Source organism: Arctopsyche grandis, chromosome 11 (genome assembly GCF_051622035.1).
Source record: "Arctopsyche grandis isolate Sample6627 chromosome 11, ASM5162203v2, whole genome shotgun sequence".
Classification (NCBI taxonomy): Eukaryota; Metazoa; Arthropoda; class Insecta; order Trichoptera; family Hydropsychidae; genus Arctopsyche; species Arctopsyche grandis.
Genome location: NC_135365.1, coordinates 1,987,391 through 2,001,415, shown reverse-complemented (window position 1 = coordinate 2,001,415; position 14,025 = coordinate 1,987,391). Strand labels below are relative to the sequence as shown.

The 14,025-nt window shown below is 33.4% G+C and overlaps 2 protein-coding genes across 5 annotated transcripts in view; one reads left to right on the top strand and one right to left on the bottom strand.

Annotated features, from left to right (window-relative positions):
• LOC143919162 (uncharacterized) overlaps window positions 1-14,025 on the bottom strand; it is a 100,511-nt gene that overhangs the window by 81,609 nt on the left and 4,877 nt on the right. The window lies entirely within an intron of this gene.
• Window positions 2,314-13,589, top strand: LOC143919160 (uncharacterized). Of its 3 annotated transcripts, none has more exons than XM_077441355.1 (8): window positions 2,314-2,655; window positions 10,844-10,945; window positions 11,023-11,284; window positions 11,365-11,647; window positions 11,711-11,818; window positions 11,906-12,105; window positions 12,204-12,391; window positions 12,462-13,589. In XM_077441355.1, exons 1-8 carry the CDS (start codon window positions 2,653-2,655, stop codon window positions 13,455-13,457), a joined length of 2,142 nt encoding a protein of 713 aa, XP_077297481.1. In that variant the 5' UTR covers window positions 2,314-2,652; the 3' UTR covers window positions 13,458-13,589. The 3 variants fall into 3 exon arrangements, with proteins under 3 accessions (XP_077297481.1, XP_077297482.1, XP_077297480.1); XM_077441356.1 differs by having other exon boundaries at window positions 2,314-2,762; XM_077441354.1 differs by having other exon boundaries at window positions 2,320-2,443.

The window sequence follows — 14,025 nt, the reverse complement described above, 5'->3', positions numbered from 1 at the left end:
ATAGGAAGCGTGCTTTTTCCAGGAATCAGGGCGTTTTGGATTTATTTACAAAGCTAGAGTGCAAAAAAAAAGGTTCTTCATAAAATTGAACAAAGCACAGCGAACAATTAACAATGAATGAGATGCTTCCGGTCCTACCTCTAATTATGACCAGAGGTAGGCGTTAGCTTGATGCTTTTCGCGCAAAAAACGGTTCACTATTGTCAATACCTTGGAAAAAACATCCTTTTTGGCTTTCTTGCTTTGAGCACTAATGGAGAGGTCTATTGTTATTTGAAAAGCATCGAGCTAACGCCTACCTCTGATTGTGACCTCTGATTGAGATCGGCGTTGGGACTATGCTTTTGGCACAAAAAATGGTTCACTCTTAGCAATTGTCTATTATCAATTAATACTATTGTAAAACATGCTTTTTTGCTCTCTTGTTCTAGCCAGCTAAGGCCGAAGACTAATTATGACTAATTTTAACTTCGTAGAAAACCTTTTTTATTGAACGTGTGTTGTGTTTCAGAATTGCCTTAATGACCATCCATAATCTACCTATGAAACATTAGTCCCAAATTCGCCGGGGTTGACCTCATATTACCACTTCATAGCGGGAATTAGTTGATGCCATGGATGCGTCGATCTTAGTTAGTTTGTCTTTTTAACCTTTGAATGCTAATCAACGCCGATCGGCGTTTTGCAACCATGAGTCCACGAGCCTGAAATACGCCGATAGGCATTGTATTTTGAGTTTGTAAAAATAAACAAGAATACTACCCGCTAAGCCTTCCCAGGTAGCATTGAAAAAAAAATGCATTGAACATGGTTCAATGCATTTTTGGTTGACTGGTTTACACCGGAATTTCTGAATTTATAACCATAGCAGAATTTCTCGTTGGAAATCGCCAACTGCTGAATATTTTAGAATGTGGCTTGGCATTTAGATTATGAACATTACATTTTAACAACAATGAAGAAGATTGAACTAGTTTTGGCAAAAAACATTAATTAATAGACTTATTTTGTTTATTTTATATTGTTTCACGGGTAATTGGATTATTAGTCACATTGCGATCGCCCAAAAGACAATTTTTGCCATGAAAATCGCGAATATGGAATATTTGGCACTTGAGTTCTCGTTAGTATGATAGTTATCGTTAGTGTGATGGACTTTTCGGTAGTCCGTTTACCGTTAAATTATGATACAATAAAGGGTAATTGGACTATTCGTCACATTGGGGTGGTTATAAAGACAATTTTTGCCATGAAAATCGCGAATACACAATATTTGGCACTCAAGTTCTCGTTAGTGTGATGGACTTTTCGGCTGTCAGATGTTCCATTATACAGATTTTAGTAACATTTGACCGAGCGCTTTGTGACCAATAATCACCGAACCGTTGCAAGATATATAATTTGTATTTTCCTCCGATTGAATCTCCTCCGAATTATAAATTAATTTTTTTCAAATTTGCAAAATAATTTTAATGTTTTGGCTGGCAGGAAAGTCATGATCTTGAGTGATTTTAATCCTAGGAGTTTGAATTTTGTTCCTAATGAATTAATTTTTATGTCAGAAGTATTTAATATGAGTCAATTGAACTCAATAACTAATTGTAATGATTTATGTGTTTATGTGTATATGCATGTATAATGTTTGTATGTATTGTATGTGTATGTGTATATGTATATATATATATATATATATATATATATATATATATATATATATATATATATATATGTATGTATATGTATGTATATGTGAATATATATATGTGTAGGTGTGTATGTATGTATATGTATATATGTGTATTTTTATATTTATGTATGTATGTATGTGTATTTGTATGGAAGTATTTGTGTATATATGGATGGTGTACATATATGTTTATATAATTGTCTTTGGCCAGGAAGGCGCATTGGGTTTACCAGTTAGGCCTTCTTGGTGTAAATTAAATAAAAAAATAAAATAAGAGAGTCTAAACACACCTGTACAAAACTTGAAATCCTCGGCGGTAGTTATCTAGGGTTTGTTTGGATTAGCTACAATTTTTTTACCTGCTTTCTATTGGATTTGTAAATAATTCTAGGTGGAAATTTTGGCGAAATTTTCAGCGTGGTGGGTTTTCAGCAGAAAAGACGTCAGCACTCAGATGCAATGTAAATGAAACTCCAGGTACCAGTATTGAAGCAATTGTCACAGTCCACTGGTAGACCGCAATCGTTCACTTAACCAGGCCTGATCTTCACCTACCGCAATTCGATTGGGGAGCACTGCCCTGAACACGTCAACCACTACGTCATGAAATTGGCGAGCCCAGCTTTGAGTGCGTCTGGTACGCAACCAGGGAAGTTCTCTCTGTCCTGTCTCGTCGCGATGCGTCGACGCTTGGCGCCATTCTGCTTCTGCGTCCCAAGAGTGGTCCAACACCAGCAGCTAGCCGATTTTAAATCGGCAAGAGAGTACGAGAGGCCCCATACAGAAATAAACCAGTGTGCGAGAGGACAGCCCGGGCAGTCCACGTCGCGCCGAAATAGACCCAAACGGGGGCCGTGAACCACTGCCCGTTTACCCTCCCTAGTGGTACCAGTGGTTGTCACCTCTGAATTGTGCTCGGAAATCCTTCCCTGTGCTACCCCAGACGGATTGACGTCGACGCACAAATGGTGTGTCTCTAGAAAACGGAAAAACGCCTCTGCTTTACTGCTTTTACACACTCCAGGACCGCAACTAATCACAAGCGAGAGCCACACTACTAATCTCTATCCAATCGGTAGGCGACCAAATGAATTTTAAATCGAGCACTGTGATAATGGATGCACTTTGGGTTCCAATGTTCCAGAGCTAAAGCTTTTAGTAAATCGTACATACATACATACATATAATACATATATCGAGAATGGACTGAACCATCTGAAAGCTCGGAATTTTCGTTTTAAAATTTTCTCCCCTTTTCCAAATTTACCCACCGGTAAATTTCCTTACTCCTGGTGGTCCAGTCGACCATTGAAGTATATACCCATCCATGTTTTTTTTTTACAAAATATAACTCAAAGTATCTCAAACAAAAAAATCATTTGAATTTAGCTCCAAAGTTCCCCTCCCCTTCTTCATTGGATTAATAGCAACTAGAAGAAAATGTACAGTGCTATTTGGGTCAAGGATTCTTTAATTCTCTTTACATCAAATTATAAATAGAAAAACTTAAACAACTTTCAGAAATTCCGGAATTGTTTTCAACATAATTTCTTTGAGATTTTTGAATATATAATACAATAACTTACTTACTGTTATACAAAAATAGACATGTTAATATCGTGACACTAATTTGAAAACATCGAAAATTACAAACTTTTCAACTATAGTCATAGTTTCCAATGTTTTGTATAAATATTTTTTATAGTTATAGTTTCTAATGTTTTGTATATGTAAATGTGGATTTTTAATAATTCTAAAACGTAACACAATAGCTCGCTTTCGATTAAAAAGGTTTGCAAATTACATAGTTCAATGATATTTAGTGGTCAATGACATTTCCAAACTTTCGTCAACCCTAATTCCAGCTCAATACACCGGTCATTGCCACCAATATCGCATTTGGCCAATGCATTTTGGCCAAAAGACGAATTAGTTTGAAATACGAGAATACTTCAGCCATATTCTTAATTATCAATATAACCGGTAATAATTTATCAAAAAAATCCCGATAAATTGGCATTTCTTATTGTATTTATGATATGTATGTACATCTTAAATATAAAACCGAAACGGCGTCTGCAATTCGTTTCTGATTGCCTGTCGTCAAAGTCGTTTCTGATTGGCTGGATTGGTCAAAGACTAAGAATTGTGATTGGTCGGTAATATGTTTTTACAAATGAAGATTTTTTTTCATGTTTCGACGTTATTCTCACTACTAGACTGTATTTCCATTTACCGAGCGAAGCCGGGTAGCACCACTAGTAGTACGTCATATATAGAAAAAATGTTGAAAGTAAGCAATTTTCTTGCCCGTGCGTCGTAATAGACGCTTAATATGGCATCATTAACGCCAGCGATTATCAAGATAGAATATAAGATCTGTACAAACAGAATGTGCGTACATGTTAGATGATAGATAGAGTGACAGCTATGTTTGTAATTCAATTTATCATTGGGAGTTGCCAGGTTCAAACTTCAGTCAGACAACTATTCGAAATTCTCAACGATTGTATTTATCCTTGTCTAAATTTCTAATTGTATCTGATTTAATTGTTTATGCGGATTCATAATGAAAATGTTACGGAAGCGGTAACGAAATACACTGCTGCTTCTTATTTGCATGTATGGATGCTAACTACATTTACATATATGACTATACCAGAGAGATGTAATAAGTATAGAGGGGCCCTTACGAATAAATAATTGTTGTCAATTTTACGCGGTACGTCTCTATAAATACGCTACATCGCACGGAATACAATCGGATCAATTTATGTACTTATAAAAATGTATCCCATGTTGTTTATTGTGTGTTTTTGAATGTATTGTGCAATTTTTACCTATGCTTGCCCATCTTTCGAGTAATATAAACAAACAGAGAAGTTTTTATCGGACATACGTCGAGCACCAAGCGTCAAATATGACTGATGCTAAAATTATTTAGATCTGTCCGTGGACAGAATATCACTTGACAACAAAAGAACACCTAAAGCCACTACTATTAATATTACATTTCTCTGGACTATACACATTCGTACTTATCAACCAATATTGTCACGTCAATTTGCAGCACCCCTCACAACTGTGTTTGATTTTCAACTCAGAAATTTCACTTGTACATTCGATTTTTTTTTTAATTTATACATACATCTATCCTGGAATGTGTTTGCCGTGCAAAAAAAACTATCAAATGTAGATACATATATACATACATATATGTATAGACCGTACACTGCAGTTATTGGTCATTTGGAGAAAAAAAATGCATTAACGCCAATTGACGATAAATTAATATATTACGGGGACAATTTAAATGCGCATTTTATAAAAACAAATGTGCATTTATAGTAAACATTTCATAAAATTCGTGTGAATTAAAAAACATATTATTTCATTTAAAAATAAAAATGTGCAATTTAAAAATATTTTCTAATATTTAAAAAAAAAATAGCAATAGAAAATAATTATAATTAGATTACAAAAAAAAATAACGCATAAAAAGTCTTATGTTCCTTTAATATAATATTTGTACACTTAAATAAATAAAATAATCAATAAGACTAAAAACCTCTAGTAAATAAATCAAAAACAACTTGATCATTTGAAAAAAATTTAATATCAAATTTAGATAAGTTACTTTCACAACAGAAAAAATATAAAGCCACCTAAAATGAATGAAATGCGCATTAACGCTGAGCATTAAAGATATCGCATATAGGATCGGCCATGTCTCGACCGACAACCGTCCAAGTTGGTCCACTCTGTATAAAAGGTGTTTAATCTTAATAATTCGCGAATTAAGAATTTGTTAATTTAACTGCAAATTTGTTATATTTAAAATTATAGGAATTTTTCAATTCTACCTTTAACTGCTCACTTTTTAATTGTTAAATGAACGAACCATTTTTTTTTGTCTCATACTGCAAATAAGATATTATTCAATGTAATTTTTTTAATTTAACAGAAATATATTTATTTAATGCGCAAATGATTCGTTCTAAGGAGCAAAGCTATTTTTTTAATTGCACCGTTAAATCGTACCCATACATTACTACCATCTAGTAGTGAACAGTAGCACCATCAGGGTATTAAAAAACTCCTCAATGTCAAAGGTTTTGATTTTAAATAAAAGTGACCAACTACACAGTTAACATAGCCAACAACTGTATATTTTATTTTTAATGTTACATACAACATTTAATCAAGGAATAGAAAATGAAGCTGAATATAGAAAATTTATTATATTGAACCTGAAACTTTCATTAAACCTTAGAAAAACTAATGTTCGCCTTCGAGCACTTCCATTTTTATTACCACTACACGTACCTGCCACAAAGAATTGTTTTCATTTGGCCTTCCCAATTGTCTGTCGTATTACTTTGGAATACCACCAAAGCCAATATTTTGGCGCCCAGCCGCCAAAGCATGCCGCCCCTATTTAATTATAAATGCGTACGGAACTGGCAACTGAGAGAAAGCTCAGTGACGCCCCTCAAATTTAAAACGCAACTCTTCAATTTACACGTTTCAGTTTTGCTAACATGATATTTTAAAGATCTGCTTCATTTGTGTGACCTTTTGGTATTAAACCCATTTTCAAACCTTTGGGTACTTCCATTTTGATCATATGTTTTTTGTGTTTTTCTTTTAGGCACAACATTCAAGTTCATTTTTACATACCTCCTCTACGTTTCACTTACGATTACAATTCAGGAAAAAGTTTGCCTCTTATCCGATCGTTTTCATACTTTGCCATATTGCTCATTTTGGTCGTCAATATAAGTAAATGGATCCTCCGCCATTACGATGGTGCAAAAATATCGTGTAAGACGCGTTTGAAATCTGCCCGGCGAGATAGTCGTTGACGTTTATCCATCGTTTGTTTATTAGTTTTTATACAATATAATTAATTTTATACAATATTAAATAAGCCATCTTGATCTCTCGATTTACACGGACTTCTTCTGTATGATTTTGATCTAACGCGGCTTTGTATAATGAACAATGTCATTAAATTCATTTCATATATCTCCTGTGTAGTCCGTATGATGAAAAAAAAAGAGGTCCGCTGATGATTAATTCGTGATGAAAATATCAAAAACGATGATTTATAGCCCTGAAATCGAAAGAACAACGCAATTTTTCTTACGTATCTAGCGCATAAACAGAAGAATACAATAGCTTGTACAATAATAGAAGCTTGTACAATATAATGCATAGAAGTGTACAATAGCTTGGTTTTAATTATTTTTTTAATTTTTACAGTTATGGCTATAAATGCAGAGAAATATAATATTAATAGAAGTGGCTTTAGGTGTTCTTTTGTTGTCAAGTGACATTCTGTCGACGGACAGATCTAAATAATTTTAGCATCAGTCATATTTGACGCTTGGTGCTCGACGTATGTCCGATAAAAACTTCTCTGTTTGTTTATATTACTCGCAAAATGGGCAAGCATCGGTAAAAATTGCACAATACATTCAAAAACACACAATAAACAATATGGGATACATTTTTATAAGTAAATTGATCCGATTGTATTCCGTGCGATGTAGCGTATTTATAGAGACGTACCACGTAAAATTGACAGCAATTATTTACTCGTAAGGGCCCCTCTATTCTTATTACATATCTCTGTATAAATGGTAGATTTGGAATATTTATTATTTGAAATAATTTACTGTAAATATACATATGTATATGTAAGATTCAGTTCATGAAAGGACACGCGATAAGGATACCCAATGAGACGCATTTAGCCCTTTTAACCATGTTTATTTCTCGATGCGCCGAACTGTCATTTGGTCGTAGCGTTACACAGCATACCAACCTAAACGGTAATTGGACTATTCGTCACATTGGGGTGGTCACAAAGACAATTTTTGCCATGAAAATCGCGAATACACAATATTTGGCACTCAAGTTCTCGTTACTATGATAGTTATCGTTAGTATGATGGACTTTTCGGCTGCTCGATGTTCCGTTATAGAGATTTTAGTGACTTTGTGACGAGTAATTTGTGACCAGTAATCACCGAACCAACATAAACATACACTCGACCCAATGTATGCTGTCTTCTGCGTTTGAAAACTAAATCTTAAATAAGTGATTAATTCATTTCCACTACTTAATTCCATTTATATAATAATATGAGCCGTTATAATTGAAAGAGGCATACGTCCACTTTACTTAATTTAGAGAAATATCTCGCAAAATATCAAATATAATATTTTTTGTTTAACAATATTCAAAAATACCGGTGGCCTATAATACGTTTATTTTGCTTTTCCGAGATTCTGGTCATACCAAATTTAAAGAAGTGATGAAAATTTGTGAATTAAGTCAAACAGAAATAGTGTTTTTGGAACTAAAATTGGACTTCCACTTTCAAATATAACGGCTTATATGTATGTATATTGAATTGAGTCGGAATCATATGTATGTATAATATCGCTATTATGTGTGTCTGTGTAAGATAACGCTCGCCGTACTATAATAGTCGTTTCGATTCGACATACATATGTATGTCTGTCACAGCTAAAACACTTCCAACAAAACGTACGGCTATAATAACAAAATAAAAAAACTTCTATATATTCTATAGCCATCAATCAGCATAGCTCGGTCGTTAAGCTTCAAGCTTCATTCTAGCTTAAGAGTCTAGAATCATTGTGTTTCCATGGTTTGGATTCTTGCTTGACTGCCCTGTCTTGATTTTATTTATTTTTCTTGATTTTTGTGGCAAAGATTGTCGTTTGCGAGATCACAATGTGCGTAGTAATCCATTTACCGTAATAAATATATTAATTACTTAAAAAAGACGCTGTGGCGGCTCGGTCGTTAAGCTTCTGCTTAGCATCGAGAGGCGCCGGGTTCGATCCCATGAGCTGACCTCGATTGAAAAGAACTTTTCTGAGTATATCTGTAGTGCGCAAGAACTTTTCCGAGTATATCTGTAGTGCTGCTGATCAGACCTGGATATTTGTGACTCCAGGTCGATCGTTTCCTATCAGAGTTTGTCAATTTTTTCCGATTTCATTGTTGAAACGGTTCCCGATTAATAATTGGCTAAAAACCTTTCTACCTACTATGTCAGCACTATTTGAGTATGATTAATGTACAGTAAAATGTATGTACAATTCATAGATGTCTCGTTAATTCAGCGACTTGTATAATAAAAATGCTGTATTGTTTGTAATTGGCCAGGAAGGCGCATTGGGGTTTACCTATAAGGCCTTCCTGGTATAAAATTTAATAAAATAAAAATATCATATACTGTTTGCTACCAATGTTTCCTCTACGCTAATAGACGGCGCTAAGTCTCTGAGGATTTAGCGCCATCTATTGAAAATTTATTTAATTAATTAATTAATTTTTCTATTGGTTTTTTATATTGTTTATATGTACATAGGTAGTTTTACCATTTTTTCATATTAAACAATGAAACATAAATATTAAATTAAATATATTTAAACGGTATTTGAAAAAAATTCGACCACGTACGGATCGAACACAGAACCGACACATTTCTTTTCATGTTTTTTTTTATTTAATACTTAATATGCCAACACGCATACGATGATATTTCTTCGGATACAACACTAGTCATATAGAATAGTAGATGGATATGATATTATAATAATTTAATTTTGTCATTTGTCTCTTATATTATTCGTCTTGCCGAGTGGTATTTGCCATATTTTTCATATATATTCATATATACAAATGTGCATATGCATGTTTATGTTTTAAATTGTACTCAAAATGTTACAATGTATTTTACATAAATTATATAGATCAAAGACTACTCTCTGTCGGTAGACTGATATTTTGTATTGCAATTTTACTGAGAGAAATTAAAATAAAACTTTGTTTACTCGTTTCTGCAACGATACAATAGATATCGGTAGAAAAATACGTACACACAAAAAGATAATCACGAATCTTTGGCTCAAGTTCAACATAACTTCAGAATTAGCTAAGAGCTACGATATTATATGTATATAGAAGACTACGATTTTTCGGCAGATGCTCGATCGCAATAAAAACGTAATATGATTTGCATTTAAATTGCTTACACTCAAAACTGCAAAATATTGCTTTGATGTGAAATTCAAAGACATGCCTTAAACATTTAAACTACAACACGTGTTTGTTTTTCGTGTGAAAGATAATTGAGTGATATTTTTTTTAGAAAATAATAATTAAATTAATATGTGATGATAATTTGTCAGCGAAAAATGACTTTTGACCCGACGTGGTAGCTAATCATTTTTTTGGCAAATTGCTCATTTAGTAAATTATAGAATATTTTGCCTAGACGATTATCTAACCTTTTTCTGTGATAAATTCGAACATAAAGGCGAACATCATAGATCAAATTAAATTAAATCCACCATAAAAGTGTAAAATCATAATTTGTATGAACACTAGATTTGCACTCATTTTTCTGAATAAATTAAAATTTTTGTTGGTATTCTAATATGCATAAGTTGCAAATTATAGATTAAGAATAAGAAATATCAAAATTATATTTCAAACTTAATGGATAAGTCTTTTAAAGACAACAAATATTCAAGCTTATTTTCATGCTTTATGCTTGTTTAACACGTTCAACCCGGCGTGTACCACAGGTGGCCACGCGGATAGTGCTATAGCAGACTATAATTTTACGGTTCCACTTCATTGAGCACCCCAACACTAAAATTCCTATAAAATTCTAAAGATTTAGGGACAACTCATTATATAAAGTGATTTAATGCCGTCACGCGTAATTGGGTGCCGATACGCGTGACAGTGCCGCCACATGGGCAAATGTATGAAATCATGCGCCGGGCTAAATGTGTTAATAACCTCAAAAGAACCATTTAGACAAAGACTTTTTTCAATAAGTTGGTATTTATTGTATCTAACAAATCAATTTTTCCACAAAGTCATAAAGCCACTCCATTAAATACAAATACGTATGTTTTCCCATTATGAATTAATTTCAAATATTGTTTTTAACGTTTTTGATGTAGACTTATTATGACCCAATCTACATTTCTCAATTTAATTTCTTAATGTTTTTCGTTATAAATAATTAAAAATACAGATGGGTTGTTGACATTGTACATGATTTCATTTCAATATATAATATACTTAATTTTTAAACAGAAAGCCGAAAAGAATGGTGAAATAAAGGCAACGATGGCGCCGCCAGCTCGAAAAGCAATAGCTGGGTCAATACATCGAATAAGAGAATTTGAATTGGAAAAGGTATAAATGAAACATTTCATACAGGTGTAAATATAATCTTCCATCGTTGTTCTAAAATAACGTCTATACTTACGTAGGTTAACCTTGCAGAAGAGTTTGATATATTGCAAATCGTCGGCGAGGGATGGTTTGGAAAGATTTTATTGGTCGAACATCGTGGCACCGACACTGAAATGGTACTGAAAGCTTTACCCAAGCCGTACGTACCTTTGAGAGACTTCTATCGTGAATTTCATTATGGCCTCCACCTCGGCACTCATAAAAACGTCATTACAACGTATGATGTTGCGTTCGAAACAGCCGGATTTTATGTGTTTTCACAAGAGTATGCTCCCTTGGGTAATAACATTTCAATTTATTGTAAGCAAGTGGACTAGGTTACGACTTACTTATGTTAGAATGATAAATTGCAATCGTAGGTGACTTGACTTCAAACGTATCCGACACTGGAATAGGAGAGTTGCACACCAAACGTGTTGCAAAACAGCTAGCAGCCGCACTAGATCACCTCCACGCCAGGGATTTGGTACACAGAGATGTTAAACTAGACAATATTTTGATATTCAAATCGGATTTTTCACGAATAAAGCTTTGTGATTTTGGTGAAACAAGGAAATCTCAAACGGTCATCCGGAGGAGAAATGAATGGTTGCCCTATGCACCACCGGAAGTTTTGAAAACTCCCGTAGAAGATACTTACAAGTATGTACATTTATTTTGCGTGAATAAAATAAATTTTCTGTTACTCAAAACTCATTATTTCAGGGCTGTTACATCGCACGATGTTTGGCAGTTTGGAATTGTCATTTTTGTATGTTTGACTGGATGTTTACCTTGGCAGAAGGCAGCACTTGATGACCCTAGATATGTAAGGTTAGTCATTACTATATCAGATATAAAATACAATAAAATCTTTAGTGAAAACATGAAACATTCATAGGTATAATGTTCGTTTCATAGGTATTTAAACTGGTACAATACTGCGAACCCTTTGCGTAAACAACCTAAATTATTCAAACTTGTATCTTCCCGTGCCCAAAAATTCTTCAAAAAAATACTTGAACCGAGACCAGACAAAAGGCCGCCAACTCTGGGTGATTTTCAAAAATATCTGGATGATAGATGGATGGCAAAAGGCATCAATGAAAAAAATGGAACAGGTAAAATTTTCAAAAAGTCAATCTTTGTATAGATTTTATTCATTTTATGGGCCATTTTAAACCCAAAAATTTTATTTATTGTTATTTCATTTTTGCAGAGGGAACTGAAATTGATGAATTGTGTCCTTCAATGTACAGTTTTCATAGTGATATAAATGAAAAGAATAAACTACTACACATATTCTATGAGGCCGGTATTGAAACCACCGTAGATAGAGTAGCTAAAAAGGAAAGAATTAGACAATGGATTCAAAATAGTGTAATAAATGAAGAAGATGAAAATGAAGTAATTATTCCAATACTTTGTACTTTTTAATACTTTTCATAGATAATAATTTTTCAATTTTTTATTTCAGAACAACAGTAGCAATTTAAATAGCATGTATAATTCGGACGCCGAAGAGGAAACTATTGAAAACGTTTTACATCCAATCGAACAAAATCACCAACGGTGGTCATCGATGAGATACAGCGACGAAAAGCATATCAATCCACGGACTGGAGAAATTTTAGGAACTGAAAAATCTGCAAACAATCCCAACATATCATTCGACATGCAACACATTCAACCTCTCACGGCAAATAATGCGTTTTTGAAACAAAAAATGACCAAAGACAATGAAAGCCCTTCGCAAAGTTCGATGAAGGACAGCGCTTACGGGTCAATAGATTTCAAAATGTCATCTCCTACTACAACGGACAATCCGATGTCGTTGAATGAAGTACACGACCAAAAAGCATTCCCGAGTCAACAACTTCAACAAGTTTTACAAAAGACAATAATCAAATCGACCAATCCAATGATCGGCACATCGTATCAAAACTTTCACAAATCCCCGCTACCGAATTCTAAGCAAAATCTAAATAAAAACAATATGATGAATAGTCAATTTGCTTCCAGAGAATTGACACCTCAGAGCAAAGCAAAATCAGTAAACAACTTGACAACATCCTTACCGTTATCAAACTTAAACAGAAATACCAAAAATACACCCTTAACAAAATCAGCTCAACTGAAAAATTCTCAAGTATTTTCTTCGATGAAAGACACCCCTTATGATTCAAACGGTACTTTGCAAACTAATAAATACCCGCTAGATATCACCAATGGACCTGATAACACTTTAAACGTCGTACAAGGTCAAATGAAAATAAATCCCTATGCAACTTCGGCATCGGTAAACCGTAACATGAATGGAAAAGCTATGAATCCAAAAATGATGCAACTGGAAGCAGTGAGAGATGACGACGAAATCATTACAAATCACATAGAATTAACCGAGGCTGAATTGGATTCTCTGATGCAAATCAAAAAGATGTTGATAGAAACAAAAACTGGTCTGCCCGAATGAACGACAGAGGAAATCTAAAGGTAATTATATCTTGATAAATGGTGCCAAATTCAGCTGCAGATTTATCCAGGGAAAAGAAGCAACAACTTGATGCATCGCTTAGCTGTGTTCCTTTTTTGATGCCTCGTAGTCCATCACCCAATTCATCGTCTTGAATGTCCCCGAGAAATGCAAGTGCGTATCGATATGTACAATAATTATATTGTAATGTTTAACTATTTCTTTTTTTGTCATTGCTCAACGTGATTTTTGACAAATTTTAAGGTTTTCTTTTCATAATAAAAAATATATATATATACAATATACATTTTAAAATATTTGTATCTATGCAATTTTATATTTTATTTATGTGTATTGTGGTTTGTAAATGAAATTGTTTTTCATACTAGCTTAAGGTGATAAATTTTGTATCGTCTATTTAAAAGTTTGCCGATACATTAATTAGAACAGGTATTTTAAGTTTTGTATATTTTTCAAATTTATATAATAAAAAATAAGGACTGATAATTATACATATGTAAAAAATAAAAATGAGATTTTATTATGTTGTGTTTTCATTAAAAACCGT

Bases quoted from the DNA above. Each gene is read 5' to 3' on its own strand.
- LOC143919160 (XM_077441354.1), top strand. From the start codon at position 2,366: ATGCGTCGACGCTTGGCGCCATTCTGCTTCTGCGTCCCAAGAGTGGTC. The intron at 2,444-10,843 runs GCAAGAGAGTAC...ATTTTTAAACAG, and splicing joins AGCTAGCCGATTTTAAATCG to AAAGCCGAAAAGAATGGTGA. The intron at 11,285-11,364 runs GTAATAACATTT...TTGCAATCGTAG, and splicing joins ACAAGAGTATGCTCCCTTGG to GTGACTTGACTTCAAACGTA.